The following is a 21,897-nucleotide window of genomic DNA, read 5'->3' as shown; positions in this document are numbered from 1 at the left end:
ACGCTAGATGATCGCTAAAAACAAAAGCACCACAACCCTCACCAGCAGACGCAGTAGTATTAAATGGGCAAAAACAGAGAACAGAAAAAAAAAGTCTAACCGCAGCGAAAACCTCATCATCTCGTACCCAACCCGAAAAAACTAATGGCGCACGTCGTAACGTTCGGTGGAGAATGGTGCGCATTCATACGTCCCGAAACCTCATAACTCATAACGAACCCAAACGCCAAAAAAAACCATTACGGTGACGCCGGTTGCCAGGCATTGTGTGTGTCGTTACGATATAGACTTCCCGAAACCAAAGAAACAAATGCACAGCCTCCCAGTAGTTCCCATTCGGTTGAAATACGCCAGTCTACGTACAACCCCAACTGGATCTTCCGCTGGACCATGCTGGGGATGCTTTCATCATCATTTATTTGATAAATTGCTGCATCGCTGAAGAGATGCTGTGTGTCCCACCGTTCGACGAATTTGACGAAAATCATTCATGCTTTCGAACGAGATTTCGCTCATCAGAGACACAATGAGGCATGCTCATCGTGGTGTTGCTGGAAGGATTGGGGAAAAATTTAACCATAAGGCATCTCGGGGGCTTCGGGGGCAACAGCAACAGCCGTAGAACGAAATCGGGAACAAATCGTCCATCACGTGCACGATTATCTCGTTCACCGTTTCTTGGGCCTGGTTTAAGGTGTTCTCTTTTTCTCTGTTGAAAGCTAAAGAATGGTTCCCCGGGTTTTTTTTTAAATGGTTGTAAGACACACAACACGCGATTGTCCTGGGCAGTGGAATGCCGGTTCTTTGGAGCCTCAAAAACAAACGTAGCTCAGTAGCGGCAAAGTAGTCACCACATATTGTGTACGGTGGTTGTGTTTTGGTTAGCGTTTGATATTTATCGCGCTTTCCGACAATCCGCAGGTTTGGCGTGCTTGTTTGGAGTGGCTGGTAAATAATGGTCGTATGTGTAATGCTTTTTAAATCGTAACAAATTTGGAGCTGGAGTAGCGGAGTGAGTCATACTTGGTAAGCGGTTAGGATTGTTGCTAGTGAGCATCGTAGATCAAAATTGAAATTGGACGTTGATTTTGATTCACCCGAAAAGGGATTAATCTATTCTGCCTAGTAAATTGCATTCAGTTGCTGTAGTATTTTTGATTTATAGTCTAGTTTTGTACCCAAACTGGTCAACAAGAATTCAAATATCGAAACGTTTGCTGATATAAATTAAGATACTAAAAGCACTGACAGTTTGCAACGAACTGACAGATTGGGAGTAACTTAAAGACATGTTTAGGTCAGTGGATTTAGTACTTGCAAGCTTTACTACAAGGTGCGGTTCGGTGGTAAAGGCGACAACCTCGCGGTTCTTCACACGGCAGGTTCGGCGAGGTTTCAAATTCCATCCGGACCGTTCTCCCGTAGCGAGGGCTAGCTATCCAACTATGTGGTATCAGCAAGTCTTGTAAATCATTCGATAGTCGGCGGTGTGACCTATAGAAGCTTGTCGAACCAAGCAGAGGAAAAAGTTTTACTAAAAGCCTAATTTGTTCCCCTGTCTGTTTCTTTTAATCAAAAAAGAGTTAAAGAAAGATGAATAACAGAATCATAAGACGTCCATTGGCACCCTTTAAATGAGGTACTTAACAGCAAAGCTTCGAAACCCGCGATCAAATTGCTTCTTGTCTTGCGATTATGCGTGATCAAAGCGTATATCTTCGTTAAACCACACTACCAAGCGCATTAAAATGACAACAACGATCCAATAAACACCATCAAATGTTCAACCCGATACTACCTGTGAGTCCTTCCTCGGTGCCCTCGATTAAGCACCCTTAAAGACCCCTTTTTTCGGGCTTTCCCTGTTGTTTTTTCGTTGTTTCTAGATCGTCATCGGTTCGGCTGCTTCTTATGAGCGCTCCTCTAATGTCTCTATAATCGAGCCGCGAGGTTTTGGGTGTTTGCGGTATCATGCTCCGCAGCATGTGTCGTGCGTCGGCTACCCACGACGACGCACGCATCCTTGGGTTTTTGGGCAGGGAGCGAAAGAAGGAACGAAACAAGAAAAAGGCTGCACCGCCGATGACAAATCACTTGACACATTTCTTTTGCCGTTTTTACCCGTTTTGCTGGCCGGACTGGACTCACACGGGTATGACACACGACACTCTAAAGTCGGCCGGCGACAGTGGTGTCAGTGGGAAATGTGATCTTCGTCGTGGTTTTCGGGTACAACGCACAGTCAGGGATCGTTAAGGAAGGAGTCATTGGTTTTTTTTGGTTCTGTTCGGAAGGTGCAACATGTGAGGATGGGTTATCGCTACTTTTTCTTTCGGGTGTCATTTTCCAGCTTGCCCAATTTGCCGGTAGCGGCTTCGGCGTCGTTGACATTTCTTTCCGGGTGTCGGTGTCGATTCAAGCGATCGTTCTGGCGGTGGGTGTACTGCGGGTGTACTGTTACAACTGTTTCACGCTGTAATGGGGAAGTTTACTACAGAACACCTCCTAATTGTTGTCGTAGTCAATGAAATGGTTCACATTCTCGTGTGTGTTTAGTAACAAAGTTTCAAAAAAGTTCCGAGGACCGGTTTTCATTCAGTTTCTCACGCTGGCTGAAACGAGCCTGTACCAACGGTGGTGTGCAAAGCGGTCTGCACATATTATGATAGCTGCTTTTATTTATAGTAGTAAACACACACACACACACATACACACGCGAACAGCTCAAAAGTGCATCTCGATACTGCTGCAACTGCGAAAGGAAGGAACCATTTTGTTCGTTCGTTCATTCATTCGCCGAGTTTGGCGTGGCGGCATTTTTTTTTTGTGTTTCTTCAGCCCACTTTATTTCTTTCACGTGGGGGGAAACTTTTGCACGATTTTCTTGTTTTGCTTTTCCATCGCTCCGTGTCTTTCATTCGATTATCTTTCCCTCCCTTGATTTTGATGTACCTTGCCACCTCGCTCGCTACTCCATGGCTCAGGGTAGAACAGTTTTATCGTATATAATTTCACGCTTGAATATACCTCTATCAAACCTCTTCGTCTTCGTTCCCCTGCTTCTTGGTGGTTCGATTTTTCCAGCAAAACTCCGTTTTTGTTGGTTCGCAGCAAACCAAAGCGGTTATTTTGTGGCAAAACAACTGCCAAGCGACATTTTCTTCCCTCCCGGGAGAACCAGAACTGCTGGTGGTTCAGGTGGTTTCGTTCGGCTTCTTCCCATCTTTCCTTTTCTCTTTCTTCGAAGGGAAAAGAAAATATGCAACAAACACACATAAAAAAAAAAAAACACGGAAAAACGCCCGCTGCAAACATCACCGGGATGGGTACCATTTTTGCGATTTCATCTCATCAGCCCTCTCGCGTGAGCTTTTCGTTTCCTGTTCCCCGTTCTTACTGCATTATGATTGCAAGTCCTTGATCGTTCACGCCCTTCTTCTTGGACGGTATGCCGTCGGGAGCCGGCAGCCCCGGCAATGCGGCAGCAGCGCACCAGTCAGCCGATTGTACGGAAGGATATAATTATATAGAAGTTGTTCCATGATGCAATGGCGGCAGCTTCCACGCTTTTCGATCGTGGGCAAACTTTTGCTCACTGCCAGGACGATGGACGATGTTTACATCATAATCGTGGAGCTTCAGCTGTGTGTGGGGAAGGGGGTATGAGAGGGCGTAGACTATTGGTGGTACAGCACGGAGCATGGTGTAATGCAATTTTTCATTTTTGGTTCCGTGAAGATTTGAGCGATGGCGCACAAAGGGGTTGATGGGTTGTTGGTTCATATTTTAGTGCATCGTTTTGTGGATGCAAAAGGGTGCAGACAGCACAGCACGTAGGTTGATGTTTTTGATCCGGTATTGATAAAAAAAATTGTAGATGTTTCCAATATCTGATTTTTAATGGCAAACTTAATTGGTGAGAGGTTGGGTTTCAACTTTTATTCCTCCGTGTTGAAAACGAAAAATATTGCGAGCAAGAATTGGTTTAAAGATGCCTCAGCTAAGGCTCTACGAGTTTGAACAACAGATAATCACACATAGCAGGTTTTACTTTAGATGCTAGACGACTGATGTGCTTCATTAATAAGGCAGTGTTGACATCGAATTTGCTACCTCGAACAAGATCTTTAGTGAGACCGGAAGCCTTCGTTTTCGTACAAGAGTTGTCTTCAAACCTTCAAACAGCAAAGAACAGGGAAAGAACTTTCTTGGCATTGGTAAAGCAGTCTTTCATTCAGGATTAATTCCGAATTTGTGGAGCGTTCAACAATCATAGTAATAAAGAAACAATAGTTCTTGCCTCTCATAATGAATCCGTAATTTACCCACTGCCATAAATGATCTGACAGCTCGACTCACTTCGTTTTTTTTTGTGAATTCCACTAGTAATCACTCTCACACAACATATTTCATAGAAAGATAATTTAAAATCTACAAATCCCAAACCATGTAGCACAATGTAACACGTACAATCCTTGCCTTCTAATGATTATTTCTGCACACAGAAAAAGGCATTTTTGCGGTTTACCATCCTCGAAAAGCTCGTTTAACGCAGATTTGTTGTCATAAATTCTGACGTCAGGAATTTCGCAAAGAAATATGAGCTTTCAACCTCGACGAATGAACCGAAGGGTGGTTTAAAAAAAAAGACATTAAAATGCCGCGCGATATCCCGAAATGCGAATGGCACAGAAACACACCAACAGACAGAGATTAGGGTGTATATGTTGGGAAAAAGAAGTGACCACGAGAGATCTGTTTCCTATATCGCCCTGTTTGCTGCCCTGGTCACGACTGTGTTTCTTTTTTTTTTTTTTTTTTTTTGGGCTTTTGTAGAACCGCGAGCCCACCAGTGCGAGATCCGCCAGCGTTTCGCGCGTCAGTTTCTCATAGTTAACATTTTTGACAGGTGTTACAAACGATGCACGTTCCTGGATGGGTTCCGAAATAGAGAATGCGCTGCCTGTCGGTGCCTTATGCCTCACGCGAAAAAACTGCTCCGGTCCGGTGTCCTGCTGGGTTCGCCGTGAAGGGCGTGCCCGACACATGTCACTGTTTCTTTTTTCTCCTCTCTCCTCCTGTTGCCTTCCAAAAAACCTTCCAATACCGCTTCTTTTTTGAGTGATCTCCGTGTTCGGTGTGGTGGGAAGGAGCAACGAACAGGGAGACCGCGAGCGATAGGAGTGTGAGGGATTTAGTGCCGGTGGTTTGGCTGTTGTTTATTTCGTGCGCAGATGAGCACGAACGAATTGAACTGTGAAATTGAAAGTGGCTTCGTACGTTGTCCCCTTGTTTTGTGCCGTAAACGAGCCTGCTACAACGGTGATGCATCTTAACATGGTTTTGATTAGATAAAGCCGGTGGGGGAACTTTATGTGTGAGTGTGTATGTTTGTCTCCGTGACCCAAAAGGGAGTCGCCGAACCGACAGGATCAAAAGAAAGATTGAAGAGTGCTGGATAGCGACGACAACTGACGGACAGATTCCTTCATTCCGGTAGGCCTCACGCTACCAAAACTATGGACCACGGAACGACACATAATTTATCGATCGTTATTATAGGCTGTCAAAATAATGTGAGTTTTACGCTGGACGTTCTCGGAAGTGTGTGCATCTCGAGGTTCGAGCGCGTTCCTCGGTGACTTGAGCCCCCCTCGTGCTTTAAATCATCATTAGACATGCAAAAATTTCCCTCGCCACGCCGAAATATGTCAAGGATTTGTGAGGCAATAATTCTTCAGCCCTTCTGACGGAAGGAAAAGAGAACAACAACAACAAAATATCGGGAGATCTTGAACGAGGGTTTTTTTTTTTGGAGGAGAACTCTGGGTTATAATCGCACCAGCCCGTTTTTATTGGTTCTGGTTGTGGCGGCGCACTCAACCTTCAACTGCACTGCAAAAGCTGCAATACCAGATCGAAACGCCGTTGCCGCTGAAGAGCTTAAGCGAGCTGCAGAACTGGCGCTGAGATGACCATCTTTAAGCGGGACTATGTTTCGCGTACAAAACTACTGCTGCCAAAGCCCAATTTGTATTTTTTTTTTCGGCAATGTTCTCATGAAATATTGGCAAGAAAATCTCAGAACTCTCACAATAACTCACAACAAGACCGGGGAAGGGCGATGGAACCGAACGGGAGGGAACCATAAAATACGCCTCCTGACATAAGCCTCCAAATAGGGGAGCAAAACTGTTCCTGGGTACGATTTTAAAAGGCAAGTTTTACTTCGGTTGCAGGTCATCCAAGAAAGCAGTAAACCGAAGGCAGACCGAGACGAAAAAAAAAACGCTTGGAAAAAGATCCAACAAAACCTCCGGTTACCTCTGTAGGCCGTAAGGGTTTTCGCAAATGGTTTACGGCGATCTTGTGAACCTTTGCGCTGGATCGCGTTCGCAGTTAGAAAGCGGCAAAAGGTTAGCATCGCGGGGTCAAAGTGGGTTGGTTTCCGTGGTTGGGTAGGGATGCTCACCGTACCCTTCGGCAGGGAATTGCCGATGCATCGGTTTCAAGTGTGTGGCCGCGTCTTTTGGATGGTTGGATGAATTGATTCGCTGCCGTTGATTGGTAGAAGAGTTCGAGCCAGTTTTGCTCTACTTTTTTCCCTCTTTTTAACCTGATGATTGTTGCAAAAGCAGAAAATCACAACTTTTACCAGTAAAATGAAAAGAAAAACAAGCCATAAAATAGCGAAGATTTATTGCGAAAGGGTTAAACTTGCAAATTAATTAGTGCAAATCCCTCTAGGCTCCCCATTTTTTAACCTCTGTTATTAATTAATTAGATAACAAAAACACTATCGCAGCGACAGTTAATCATTGATTCTCATAAATGGCGCTGCTTGTTTGAGTTGCTCTTACTCACAACTAACATTAATCAAATCGACTCACACCCTTACAAACTACCACGGAAGACTATAAATTAAATTGTTATATTTTGCATAAACCATAATCTACATATTGTTTGTAAGCTCTCTTTCTGCTTAATGTGCGTGAAATGGTGTCGTTATAAAAAAAAACCCATGCGCTAAGTGATAGTGCAACATAGCCAATTAAGTGTAAATCACATACATACGTCCTTACCTGTCAGTTTCGCTCCACTGATAACACCACCCAAAGAACCAGCCCGTACAGTGGAGTAATGCGATAAACATTCTAATTAGCATTCCCGAGTTGTAAGCGGTGTAAAAGTTATGATTGAGCTATAATTTACAGCTTTTAAGAGCGCTTTTTAACGCACTTGTATGTGTAATCAATTCTGCGTATGCATTTTTACCATTCAATTAGTGTAATGTGCATTAGCTTGATTTGACTGTTGGAAGTAAAGATTCATACGAAACAAGAAAGAAAAAAAAAACATCAAATGAATGCTAGTCAAAGAGGAAAAGATCGAAATGATCGTTATATGTTCTTCACACTAAAAAAAAAGCTCCCACGCCTCCCTAAAGGTGGGACGAGGGCCTGTCCAAAATGGAGGACTGGTTTCGAGGTGGTGAAGAAATTGTTATCACCATTTGTCCATCATTACGGCTGCGCGCTTCATTTTCCAACCTTGAGAAAGCAGCGGGAGATCCCGCCCGATCGTCAGACTACAAACCAGAGGATTGCTTTGCTTTGACATTCTGTTCTCTCTACAGAATGCTGCACACGGACTAGGGGGAAGGCCACAATAAAGGGCGGTGTTGTTTTGTCGTGCGATCGTGAAGAAGTGTTTGGAACGCAATCACAATCATTCGATTGAAAGGTGTTGAAGTCATGGTGTAGCGGCAATCCCTGTGGCCCTGCTGACGAGCAGATCTCACCCGATACGGGAAGTCCGAACAGCGTAACCGATCGTTCGATAAGATGCGAGCAGTAGAAAAGTTCGATCAGAGCAGGGCAACCAGACAGCAGGAGGGTTCAAGGCGAGAATAGGACGAAGAAACTTAAAAAAAGCGAAGAAGATCTTCTTGTGTCTGGTTTTGTTTTTTTGCAACCTCATGTTGGCTGCCTAGAGTATGGAGCGCGCTTAAGGTCGGAAGAATTGCTTGTTAGGTTGAACTGGTCATTGGTTCGGTTTCGCCTGTTCAACCTCCGGGTGCAAACGTTGTCCGGAACACATTTCGGTGTACCAGCTACCTACTGTTAGGTGCGCGTAATGGCGTTACTCTACGTACGGCTTTTCGTGTTCGAAACCCGACCCGATCTCACCTACGGTGGCGTAACCAATTTCATACCCCACCCCGACCGTTCCGCCCGTGTTTTGGAAACCCGTGGACCACCTCCCAGCGTGACCGAACCGAACCGCTTGAAAAGTCATCGAGTGTTCGAGGGCTACGAGGCTACGCGATCATCCACCGCGCTGGTTCGGTTTCTGTGGTTTGCCCAGTTTTATGTTGTCCGCGAGCTCTTGTACATTGACGTTGGGGAGCCAGCTTAGGGCGCGCTAGGTGACGGATTGTAAACCACGTTGCTGACGGGCGATTTGTGTTCCCGCCGTCCTCTTCTCGCCGTATAAAGGGGCGAGGGCTGTTGGTGAAGAAAACATAAGCTCCAGGGAAGCGCACGGTTTAAGTGCGCAGCATGTTGCATGTTTTGGCCACCAGTTGTGGCCACCAGTTGTTGCTGCTCCCTGTTGTATGCCCCACACGAATTGCTTCCTGTGCGATCATGTGCTTCCTGCCGTAGCGATTGTTTGGACAGAGGGTTCCGAGAGGGTCCTCAGAGTTTTTTTTTCCGAATTATTCCATGACTAATACATTTTGACGACAAGTTTGGTGATTTTTGGGAACAAAAACCTTATGTGGGCCATAAATCTTCCCCAAATAGTACTGCGAAGTTTGAGAAAATGATGCATTTAAAGCTCTACAGCTCAAGTCAGGTAAATCGTTTCCCCCGAACGATCGCTTACCATAGCCGATCGATCGATGGATTCGTGGATGAAATGAGCCTAATTTTTATCGCAAAACGAGTGATTAGCGCTGGGTCGGCAGAATTTTAAAGATCCTCCGAAACGTCGGTCGTAAAAAAAAAAGAGCACAACCAGCAATAAAATACATTCTCCCAAAGCATAACATTATGTTTGATCGTGCGGCAGACGAGAGTTAGAAATTCCAGTTCCGCTACCACTTCGCTCCCAACCAGCCCGAGCGTTCGCTGACGCTGAGGTGGAGTCATAAATAATAAAGCCAAGAAATCTTCTTCCGTCCATCCCGGTTTGATGCCGGTCTGCTGTTGAGGGTTCTGTGGATGCCGTGCTCTGACAACGCCGGACAGCGCACAATCACATATAATGTTGTGTTAAAAGACGAAGTCGATGTGTCCGTTCGTGTTATGTGTGCGCCGAACAAAACGTTCCCAATTTCCCTCCGGGGTGCTTATGTTTTCGATGATGTTTAATAATAACCGACAACGGCAGCATCAGGCAGCTACATATTTACGGCACTGGCAAACGGCAACGGGAGCCATCGGGGTTTGGCTGCGAGAGGTAGGGCAGAAAGCCACCACGGTTCTGTTAGAGGCCGCGGCAAATAAAACGCATCGTTAAAGATGACTCCGTTGCGTCTCCTTCTGTCCCACCCCCTCCCCCTTCACCACTAAATGCGCATTCGGATCATTGGAAAGCCATCATTTCATTGATTTTATTTTACGCGACACGGCCGAACGCGACACTGTGGCCCGCTCTCCGTTGTCCGTCAGCAATCGTGGCTCGCAACATCATATTCCCTGCCGGGAATCGTGCCGGGTCTTCGTTCGCGCTCATTATATGACGCTTTCGGCTCGGCGTTCCGATGTATACGGGCCCGGCCGGTGCTTACGGGCCATTTTTCCAATTTTTATTGACTCTTTGAGACTTTTTATTGATCGGTCAGCTCGGTGGACATTTAGTGCGCCGGCAAGGTTCATACGGATGCGATATATGAGTGAGTGGCTGCTGCTGCTGCTGCTTCTGCTGATGTCCAGTCACCAACCGCGAGCACATTGAACGGGGCGGCATCGTCACAAAGTCTCGCCGTTCTCGCCCCCGACGCGAGAATGTCCCCAAACGTGACCGGCTGGCGGGTATCGAGAGCCGGAAAAAGGAGTCGTTAAAAATTAGTTCCAGTCCAGGGGTGGCAGCCCGATCGAGCGGCAGCACCGATTGTTGTCACCGTTTTTGTTATGCTAATTTTATTCTCTGCTTGACAAGGGCCCAGCACTAATCCCCACCACACGGTGCTGTTCCGCGACATGTGCTGGGGTTGAAGATCGGCAAACGACACCACCGAAAACGGCCCGGCGAAAGGCATTACGGATCGGTGGGAGTGGATTACGGTCATGATGTGATAATGTCCATGTCGATCGGGTGAGAAGGTCGTTTGCTCAGTTCGCTGTAATACTGTGGCGATCCGAACTGATTCCGCTGGCGTGAGAGCAACATTGGCGAGCGTGAACCGTACATCCACCGTGTCATAATGCTTCGTATTTAATGGGCCTTTTTTTTTGTTTGCTGCAAATTTGGCGAAGGCGGTGGTTTCGGATGTTGTGCAGAAACGAGGAAATGACATTGAAGAAAGAGATGTGCAAAAAACCGCGGATGAAAAGCGATGCCGTAACGGCTCAATGATTCATGCCATTCTGGGTCATAGGCGAGAGATGTATTGGACGAAAATGGCAATCAATTTCGTGATTTTTCTGCGAAATTTACTCTCTAAACTCAGCTCAAGTACAGAGACCTTTAGCTGCCTAAATAAGCTGGCAGTTAAAGTTTCGGATGAGACCTTGGTCTGTATTTTATACGTGAAGTACTCCCATGCTATCTTTCAGATGTTGATATTCTCTAGTCCCATTCACAGCTAAAATTAGTAAACTGAGAAGTCTTGTACGAAATATTTCTTTTATTGCACGTTCTACAACACTCCCGCGTAAGCTTCTTTACATAAATTAAAGCCCAAGCGGTGATACCAATTTAAAAAAAAAGAACCCTAAAGGTATCCCCATAACACCTGTACTTAAGATGATTCAAGCACTAGTATTGAGATGTTTGCCTGCAACAAGTCATTAAGTCTCGTAAGATATTTCTCCCTCGCTGCCAAAATGCGATCCTAATGCGATTATTATAGCCACTTGTTCTTCGTTGATGCCCGTCCGAGTGCCGCGTAGAGTACGTTTATCAATCGAATGCTAATCGGGTTTCATCCTCCGCTTTTCTTCTTTTCCCGTTTTCCTCCTTTAACAGGTTTGGTTTCAGAACAAGCGTTCGAAGGAGCGACGGTTGAAGCAGCTAACCAGCATGGGCCGAGGACCGTTCTTTGGCGGGGCAAGAAAGATGCGCGGTTTCCCGATGAACCTATCACCCGGCGGGCTGGATGAGCCTGGGTTCCCGTACTTCGCCGCGGACGGTAAATTCGATTTCGGGTACGGTGGGCCACCGTTCCATCCGCACGATGCCCCGTTCTTCGGCGGACACCCGGGCGCAGGCCCGATGCCTTTCGGCGGTCCCGGTAAGTTGAATCGCCGTAGTGTTCGTTTACCTCGTTTCGGTTGCAAATAACAGTGCGGTGTTAATGTCAGGCTTTTCACCGATGCAGGAGGACCCATGGATCACCCGATCCCAATGGTAGGCGACTTCGTGGGCGGAATGGCCGGTCCGGATGGTGGTGGCGGTGGACCGGGTGGTCCAGGCGGTGGACCTGGTATGCTAGGCCCCGGCCCCGGTGGACCTGGTGGGCCCGGAGGCCCGGGTGGGTTTATGGGACAACCGGGTGGACCCGGAGGCCCGGGTGGAAATCCACAACAGCAGCAGCAACAGCAGCAGCAGCAGGGACACGGACCGGATGGGGTTGGCGGTATGCTACCCTCGTCCCGGCCCGGTGGCAGCCCGGTAGAGTTCCTGACTTCGGGCAACTTTTCCGAGTCCCAGAACATGCAGAACGAGGGCCTGGTGTGGTAAGTGCGGTTGGGGAATAGGAATGCTCAGCAGCATTCCCGTTCCTCCCAGGCCTCCAACGCCCTAGCGGCATCTTATCACGGTTGTTATCTTACGGAGCGAGAGCAGGAGCAAGAGTTTTAATTTATTTAAGCAAGTCTAGAGTATGGTGGCGAAGTTGAAACAGTCGGCAAGTTGACGTGTCCATACACAGGGTTGAGTTTGAAGGTTTTTCGCTTTCTTTTCCTTTTTCTTCGCGCGCACACAAACACACACACGACAGTGTGGCCTGGTAGAATTGATTTATCGGTACTACGCGAGCGTGTTCAGGGCCAGATTGAGGGCCAGTGCGTGATCTCAGCTCTTTGTTTATGCGATCAGCACGCACTTTTTCGCCTGAAACTGCGACAAACCGTCGTTGACAAAACTCGTTGCGTCTCCGGAGTCCGGAGCTCATAATTAGTAGTCCATGCGTGAATTATTGAATCAGCTCAGCGGTACTTGTTGCTGATTTTGTTGGCGCCATGGGTTTCGATTTGTCCGGTGACACGGGGTGCCTCGGTTTTATTTCGTCCGCTGACGCCATACATGACGGCGCTTGCAGCTATGGAAGATCTCATGTTTCTTTGGCTTCTCGCGTTTTAAACTGCGAAAAAGCGATTCGAAGCGGTGGGTCGTAAATCATAACATTGGCTGCCCCTGATGGTGGAACGTTCTTTGGAGCGACGCTCGGTGACGTAACCGGTGCTTCATTAACCGAAAGGAAAAGAGGCAAAACACACACCCGGGGTGCGAGATGTTGACCGAGGGCACTGTGGGGGGTTTTTTTTTTTGCTTAGTTCGAGTATTTGGAGAGAAGAAATGTTTGGTAGCAATTTGACAATAGAGTGTGACATTTTCCACCCTGGAACCAAACTATCAACGGATCAGTATTAAAAGGCAGCAATCAATTATAGCACTGTTCCAGCATTATGGCAACACAATCACGTTTAGTGTACAGCACACGCACCCGTGTGACAGCCTCAGTGTCCTCACAATCATTCACACATCTTCGCACTTTGCAGTATCAAAAAACCCGACCGGACCTCACTCATCCCTGTTCCGTGCACGCTCGTAAGATATTTATTTTTAAGGACTAATAACGCTTGACGTGCTTGAAGCGGGATTGTTGTTTTCTATTCTTAGTAGTTTTGTTTCGTGAGTAAGGCTTACGGTTAAAGTAAATTATTTAGCGTCCGACGGCTTCCTAAGTTAAGGCGTACGTTTGGCATTCGTCGGTACAGCTAGACAGGGGACAGTTCCGTTTTTCATCACTTTTGCCGTCTGTACATTATATTGCAAAGTTCTAGCTAATGGATTGCGTTTAGTGAAAACTGCCGGCGGAACGGATTATGGGTAAATGTTAGCTCCTCACAAATTTTTAGTAGAATGAATCCGTGTAAGTAAGTGTGGAAACAGATGGACCGGTTTTTATTTCGAATTTCTTTACCGAGTAAAAAGGCTGCAACAGCTCGTGCTCTCGGGACAAAAGGAAAGCTGTGTCCGGCGTTTTCACTCACCAGTAAATAGGGGCGGGTGGTATGGTGGGTTGGGAAATGTTTTTATTTTTTTAAATGCACAGCCCACCCAATCATTTGCATCAGGGGGTACAACAGTCACGCAAAGCATGAAGAAAACTAAAAACAAAAAGTGGATCACTGCAACGGTATCAGTATCTACTGCACCGGCAGCTGTGTGTATGTGTACGTATATGTGAGTGTAAATAGTGCAGGCAGCTAAAGTAAGCTGAAGAAGGTGAAGAAGGTGTGTAAATAGAAACTCGAACCACAAGATGGCTAAATAGGAGAAGAAACTAAAAACAAGCACAGGAAAATGGAAAAAAGGTGGTAGAAAAATAAAAAATAAATCCATTCATAAAAATTTGATAGATTGTAGCGTGTTGATTCGGGATGAAGACAAAAGCGGAAGCAAACTATGAAAGAAGTTAATAGTAGAGAAAGAGAGGGAGAGAGAAAAAATCTCTAAGCGCCAGAAACAAAAAAAAAAACAGTATAAAATCTCCCGTTGCAGTGCTTAGTAAGTTGTAAAATTAACAGTTTAATAAAGAGAAGTGAAAAGCTAAACTAAGAAAAGGGAGAACTATGGGCATACTTCGGAAATAAAAGAGAAAACAAAAACATCAACCAAACTGAAAAAAAACTTAGAAAAAAACCCGCCGGAAGATGAGAAAATTGGACAGAAAAAAACCCTTGTAGGTGGTGGAGTAGATTTAAAAAGATAAAAACCACCAGGCGGAGGAGCTACATTCGAATGAAAGTTCATGCAAACAGCACAAAAAAAGTAACAAAACACATCAAACAATAGAAAATAGAAAACAGAAATCGCATCAAGAGAAGAAACAAAATGAAGGAAGAACAACAACAGCAAAAAAAGAAACGATCCAATTGTGTTATTATTTGTTTAAGGACACCTTACAGTTAGGAAGAAAATAAAGGAAGATGAAAAAGAGAAAAACAAAACTTCAGTAAGCAGCAGAAGTAGTAAAGCAAAATGTGACAACAACAACGGAGAGAAAACAACAAACACCCATACACACACAGACAAAACAAAAGTGAACAATTATGTGAAGCGGACGGTGGTCGAAGCGGTGAGGTGAGAGAAATAATAAATGAAAATAATAACGACAAATAATACCTAGCGCACAGCGGGATGTTTTTGTATGTTGCAGGTGGTGCTAAAAGAAGAAAGAAAATGAAGCTAACAAAAAGAAAAAAACCCGCCGATTTGCTAATTCACTTTTTTTCGTGGCAAGCACTTGGAGCAAGGAGTTTGATTGGAGCAGTGTGGAATTATGGAAGAAAGTTCATTATTTTCAATGTTGCTGTGTTTGGTGGGGCAGCACGAGAAATCGCACAAGTGTTGATGAAATTCTTGTTTTCTTTCCTGTTGGAGATTTGTTTGTTTTGATTGTTTGCCTTTTTTCTGTGTCCATTGTGAAGCTGTTGGGCAATTAATTTCTAAGTCTTTTATAAGTTTATTTCAGAGAAAAAAAAAACCACCCAAAAAAGCCAAGAGAAAAGAAGAAAGAAAGCCTACCCCATTAGTATACCGATTATGTTTAATGCTTGCGCCTTTCACAATCGCCCAGCCGTGCCGGTAGGTATCGCTTCCAACCCCTAATTAATGAAGGCTCTGATGACATCGATTACCCGTTCGAAGTCCGGAAACCGGTTCCCGATCCGGCTAGCAAAGGGAGAGGAAACATATGTCCGAATGCCGCGTGAAGTAATGTTCCGGAATTTGGAATGATCACGTGCGAACATCGAAGCGTAAAGTTGAGGACAGCTCCCCCTTTCGGTGCCCACTGTGTGCCGGTTATGTCTTCATATACTTTCATCTCCATTCATCCATTCTGTCCGGCGATATCATCCCTTCACCGGGCCCGGGAACTGCACTTTGCATGTCGGGAGTTAATTAGCATAGCGAACACCGCATCGAATTGACTCTTGGTCGCACTCTCTACCTCGAAATTGGTGGCCTTTCCCCCGCCAGTCCAGGTGGATGTAGTTCTAAAAGCGTACAAGATGTATGTAACGAGAACACGTTACACTATCAAATTATGATATGTTTTATCACCTTTGTGTGTGTTTTTTTGTTGTTTCGTTGCTTTACATTTGCAAAACAAGCCGGCCACATAATGATAGGCCCCGGAACCAAGCTAATGGAACTAATCATAATAATAATAATAAATTCGAACAACGGCTAACAAAACCAACCACCGACAGGGTTTTGGCAGTGGACGCTTTCCTTCTGGTGTTGTGTCCTTCTTCCAATTTTTTTTACTCCAATTCTAACCCCTCAGTAAAGGACGATTTGACTGCACCCTTAGAACAGCAGCCGGGATGCTGTGTAACATCCATCCAGACAAAGGGACCACCGCCGAGCCCGAACTAAACTAAAACTAAATCAGCCGCTAATTTTTCCGCAATTTCTGGTAGAGTAATCGAATCAGGAAGAACTCACCCTGCCAACCATCCGGCCAACACCAGTGAGCGTGCACGCGTATCTCATGCGGAAGATGAAACATTTTTCAAACGATCGTAAAATGCGACCCACCCCTCCTCGTGTTGGGTGGGTATTTTCCCTCTTTCCTTCGGGAAGGATTTTTGTTTTCCGAAGTGGCAGAAGTGGCAAGAGTTTTCCTTACACCCCTTATAGGGGAAGGATTTGTTCGATGGGATTAGATGGAGACGGGGTGAAACGTTTGGGCAAACGGAGCGGCTGAAACAGATTTACCATTTCGCCCCTTTTTTTTCCAGGGCGCACGGTACGCTTCTCCTGGTTCCGTGTGGTCCGGTTGCGACTTGCTTGGGTGCGTTTTGTGTCGATAAGACCGCAACATTTTGCTGCGTCGCCAGGATGTTCTGGCCAGATTTTGCGAACAGTGCGGGTACAGTGATTGACAATATTTTGACAAATACTTTTCAATTGAGTATGGTTTTACGTTTTTTTTCAGTAAGGACAGCTGAGCTGTATTGCTATTTCAAAGATGGTTAGTCTATTAAATGATGGCTATTTTTAAAAGATAAATATCTTGTAAAGAGTTTCGCAGGTTTCATAAACATAATTTAGTCATGTAGTCAAGCAAAATAATTCTTTCGTTCGCCAATACAGAGAGGCATGCTTTCTTATGACTAAAACAAAATAATTGATGTATAACGATATGCTTATAATGCAAAATTTAGCTATTTTAATTTTATATTGATTCAAAAGGGTTTTCTCAATAATTGTCTTGTTGGTCTGATGATTACTTATAACGTGCAGCGAAATTTTGAGCTAATAATTTAACAGTTTTCTCTTTCCTAGCGTCACATTCTGTTACCTACTGTAGAAACAAGTCAAGCACATGTTTTGCTCACCCCTGCTGAACTGTTGCCTGCCCGTTCAGCGCACCCAACCCTAACCCCGTTGCATGGATAGCCTACTTCGATTGCTGCTGTTGACGTCGGTAAAAAGTTATCCACGCATCGGTTACTACGAATCTCCCCGGCACAAACCTTTCGAAACACAAACCCTCCTTCGGGACGAACGAGCGAACAACATCCCTTGCCTGGTGCGCGATGACGCGTAGGGAAAAGCGTTCCGTACATCATTCCCTCCGACAGGGGTTGGGTTGGGATGGACCGGTCCGTTGAGGACAAAAACGATTAAAGCAGTTGCAGTTTTGCCATTCCTCCCGGAGGGTTAGGCCACTTGTCGATGGTGTACACTTGCACACCAGAAATGGGTGGTGGCGTACCGTTTCCCTTGATAAGAGTTTATCACGGGTACGCAGGACACTCGCCGTGGCATGCCGTTTACATCGCGTATCAATCATTCAACCCGCGTGTCGGTTCGAGATTCGCCGAGATGGTCCCGGACGTGCATGTTTGTTTAGTGTCGTTTAAATGATGACAGATGCGTCGTATTTGAATGTTATCTGGTGCGCCAAAGGCCAAATCCCTTTCGAAGCGCAAAGGAAGGACTCCCCAGAGACGGCCAGAGCCGAGATCGAGAAGGGGGGTTTTTTTTTTGTTGAGAAAGATTCCTTCGGGAGTTATGCGACTCGGGAGCAGCAGACATCTCTTCCTTAGGGGTTTTTATAGCATTCTTGTGAATCTGAGCATGGCCTCGATATCTCCCTCTATGGTTTTATTTCCCCCTTTTTCTTGGACGATAAATTCCTATCTTCCTGTGCAGTCCTTGTCGAATGCTATGCTTTTAATTCAGTCACGGAAGAACCGGCACACGAGTGTCGGTACAAATTTTGAAGTCACACTTCCCAATCTGCCCGGGAATGCGTCGCCTTCCGGCTGACGGATACGCATCGTAACGCGGTTAATTACCCTGCAAAACTATGCACATTTATGTCGAACACGATGAACTGATGATGATGGTGATCGTTATTAATAAAGAACATCTACATGCTGCTCTAGGGCGGGCAGTCAGCCAGCCACCGACTGAGGACGATAAAGGTTGCTTTAGTGCTGTTGTCTTGTAGTAAATGATAGTTGTAAAAGGAAAGTGTCTGCTCGTAAAGCATGGCTTTAAAATGTGCTTTTGCGAGCACCATCTTTGAGGCAGGGTTGCTCTTAGAGGAATTTTATAATAATTAAATTTTCTCCTCAAAATTATGATCGAAATGAACGCGATGTTTTCTGTCTCTTTCTCTGTGTGTAGAATAAACTTACAACTTTATTATTATTGAATAAAGCGTGAGAACGGACGCAAGTAGATCGTGCTTTAGGGATGTCAATTAGAGCTGTCCAAGTGTTGAGCTAAACATCATAATAAGAGTGCAAATAGATGCATAATGGTCGCAAATTGTGTTAATGATAGTTCAGCAACAATCGTAATCATATTTAAAACCGGTTGTCACGAAGTTGGTGCCCACGCTAGGGCAACTTCGCACGCTTGTGGCCGTAAAACAGTTTTTTATTTGCGTATGTGGAGTCAAACTACCAGCGTGGCATACATCGGGAAAGGTCAACACTAACGAGAGTGACCTGTTGCACTGCTGTATGGTGTTGCATTAGAAGAAGTTACGAACGGAATTGCAATTTCGTATGCCCTCCCTTTCGACGCCATAGTTTGCCATCGTTAGGAATGTTTTGCTGTCGGTGTAATGAAAATAAAATGCAAAATTTAATGTGAGCTTTTTTTGTGTAAGATTAAATGTATGATATATACTCTGAGCGCAGGTTCGACGAGGTCATACTAATGTTTGGACTACAGGTTGGTGTATTTTGTGCAATGTATAACATCCACAATGCTTTATATTTGTATACTTGTACCTTTTTTCCCCATTCAAATGCACTAAACTAACGACCGAGCTCGTAAGTAGATAGTATAAACAAGAGTACACGTTGATTCAGTATAAATTATCGTACATGAATTGTAGGCATGAATTATAGCACTAGAAAGGAATTATTATAGCAATAGAAAATAAAACATGAGCTCACGTTCTCTCTTAACTGATGTTCGCGAGGAATGCTTAGTATCATTCAGGGCCAATAAACAAGTATAAGCGATCCTAAGAATTGTATTCTATTTAACTCAAACCAAGAGGCTTCATAGAAGCGAATGTTTCCAATAGATTTGCACTCAAAAAGTTGAAGAACCGTACTGTTTTACTTCCCATAACAAGCGCTATTTTTATTAAATCGTACAAAACTCTTGCACAGTAGCTACTAAAAACAGATACTTAATTAACTACGCTGTTTTGTTTCTTTTTTCGATTCAATCTAAAAGATCCCTAGATCGGCTAGATTGGATTGGCAAGATTTGTGGCGATTCCAAATGAAACGGAACATCAAACAACGTACATACCCATTAACGGCAAATGAGTACCAAACCGATACCTGTCCTGTCTAAACAACTTTGATGACAATCAAAACAGTATTTAAAGGCAGCCCGATGTTTGGTTTTGTTGGGCTTTGCCCCTTTTGTTCATGCTCCTGCTGGACATGGGGCGGCAACCAAGCAAAGACAGCAAAGGTGTTGATTGCGTGCTAACAACACAGTGCTCTCACCCGCCCCTCCAGGTCTGTGTCTCGAAAATGGAGCTCCGATTCAGGATCTCCCACCTTCCATTTACATTGTATCGATGATGAGTTGTTTGAGGTTTTTCTTCTCTTCACACACGCCGTCGGATTGTCCTCGCGAGAACTCAACCCAAATCGCTAGCCACCGAATGGACAGCGAATGGTTGGCGTGACAGAGGTACATCATTCATGCACTGCTTGGTTGTTAGTGCAGTACAATCGCCACTCGATTCACACGTTTCGTAGCTCTCCCCAAGGTTCTTGCCGTGGAACGTTTTTCGAAGCAGCAATTGCACAAGAAAATCAATCATTTTCTTCTTGCTTTGGGGAAGAAAACGCGAACTCGATGAGAAAGACAGATGGCATTGGCGTTCTCCATAGTGCGTATGTGGTGCTGATGTCTGCGGTTTTGTGTGTGTGTGTGTGTGTGTGACCATGTATTGCTATAAACGCATCAAACTCAAGCATAAGAGGACCACACATTCTCTGACCCATCGTATGTGTTGCCACTCCAAGACCAGAAGCTCATCGATGTGCACAATGATCGACGCGTTTCCTCCGGCGCGTACCGGTGGCCATTTCTCATTCTTCTCTCCACCAGCGGCCACGTGATGGGCTGCGCAAAACGAAGTGGCAATGGCACCTGCCAAACAAGATAGGCCTGACGCGTATGACTGATAGGCCGGATAGGGTGAGGGAAACTGTTTGTCCGGACGCACACACACACACTGAGCGACACAATAGTGGCACAATTGTGCCCGGGAGTGTACTCTCGAAGGTGCTCGCTGGATTTAAAAGTATTGTTAAAGGTAGTGAGAAAAGATTAATTTGCTTCCTAGGGAGTGTATTGTGGAAAAGCGTATGGTTGGGCTATGTGGTCACAATGTAGAAGGTTCAATATTTATCTTTAAAGTGTGTTGGCTTTAGAGGTATTTATACAAAAGTGGAGAATATAAATGCCCTCCACAAAGCACAAGATTTTCAAATGAACTGATGGATGAACCATTTCCTTAAAATGCTTTTATTCAAAAAGGAATATAAAAATATTTAAAAGAATACGTTTAAGATGAGAAAATAAATAGAATTATTTTTAAAATATTCTAAATGAACTTGTTAATATATTGAAAACCATTCCTGAAAACCTTCTGCTCACGTTGTAGCGATCGCTGTACACCACGAACCCATGAAACGGTAGCAACAATAGTATGACAGACATGACACAGAGTTTGTGGCCGGGAACCCGCAGCTTCGAACCAGCGCCCGAGTCAACCAGCGTCCCGGTAGCATACCGCAACAGCCCGATATTGACCACCCTGGCGGGGTGCAATAGGCTGTCTGTCTCACCCGGTGAGCTTGATACCGTCACGTCCGGAACATCACTACCCGCCCAATGTGTGTCGTTATCCATCGCCATACATCATCGTCGAGCAATGCGGATACGTGAACCGAAAACCGCAACCGAAGGGCGACCGAACGGCCACACACATATGTCGCATCGATGTGTCCTGGACCCACCAAGCCAATGGGTGCAACAAAACCGAACCATAAAGTACAACCGGGCGCCCAACGAGTGCGCCGTGCTCACCTGCATGTCAAAGCAACGTTAGCCCCTGGATGGTTGGAGTTGTGTTTTTTGTTTTGCTGCTGTTGGTGTCCTTCGAAGGCTGTGCTGTACAAGGGGTTTTTTTTTTATTCCATTCCGTTCCGTTCTCCACCATCGAAACAAACTGTCTTCGAAAGTAAAGCCCGGCTGTCTAGCGCAGAAACACAGCAAACTATTCATGTCCTCGCGTCCTCGCGCTACGTGGTAAAACGGAAGGGTTTTCGCTCGCTGTTTGGGTGCGTTTCCGGTACGGCATTCATCCCGAAATGACACCGACGACAAGTTAATTGTGTGCAATTAGTTTTTCTTTGCTTGCTTGTACTACCGCCCGTCTAAGCTTTTGCCCGCAGGCTGCAACCGAATTCTCCCGGCAAATCCTAACCCGGGACGGGGCAACAAAAAACAAACTCAAGCGGCCTGTGCACACAAACAAACGGATCTATCGATACTTACCGCGGGGGTGTGTGGGTCTTGTCTATGATTGATAAGTAATTATTGTTGATTGATAGGTGCATGCACACACGACGGTGTAGCAGTGGGAAACACTCGTTTTCCCCCTTGCTAGTTTGTTATGCGTTTGATCCACGTGCAGTGTGCAACCGTCGCGATGGATGGTTGGCGATAGAGGGATGGTTTGCGAGGTGTAGAAAGCTTGAAAATGCCGAATATGTGTGCTGTGTAGACAAGGGCAGGATTAAAAGGATTTGATGATTGTCTTGTGAAAGGTATCACGTGAAAGGTCAGAACGCAAAATGAAAGGGAGATGAAATGACGGGAATTTAAGGAATAGAATGAGTAGTTTTTCTGTGGTTTGTAGAACGATTA

General features: G+C 45.3%; 1 protein-coding gene across 1 annotated transcript in view; it reads left to right on the top strand.

Annotated features, from left to right (window-relative positions):
- LOC126568158 (LIM/homeobox protein Lhx5) overlaps window positions 1-12,039 on the top strand; it is a 30,018-nt gene extending 17,979 nt beyond the window's left edge. The window contains exons 5-6 of the mRNA XM_050224585.1: window positions 11,197-11,461; window positions 11,549-12,039. Coding sequence (XP_050080542.1) covers window positions 11,197-11,461; window positions 11,549-11,910 — 627 coding nt within the window. The 3' untranslated portion in view covers window positions 11,911-12,039. The remainder of the gene's footprint in view (window positions 1-11,196; window positions 11,462-11,548) is intronic.
- Window positions 12,040-21,897: the final 9,858 nt, after the last annotated feature.

The sequence above is a fragment of the Anopheles maculipalpis genome, chromosome 2RL (genome assembly GCF_943734695.1).
Source record: "Anopheles maculipalpis chromosome 2RL, idAnoMacuDA_375_x, whole genome shotgun sequence".
NCBI lineage: Eukaryota > Metazoa > Arthropoda > Insecta > Diptera > Culicidae > Anopheles > Anopheles maculipalpis.
This window is presented reverse-complemented; position numbering and strand designations above follow the sequence as displayed.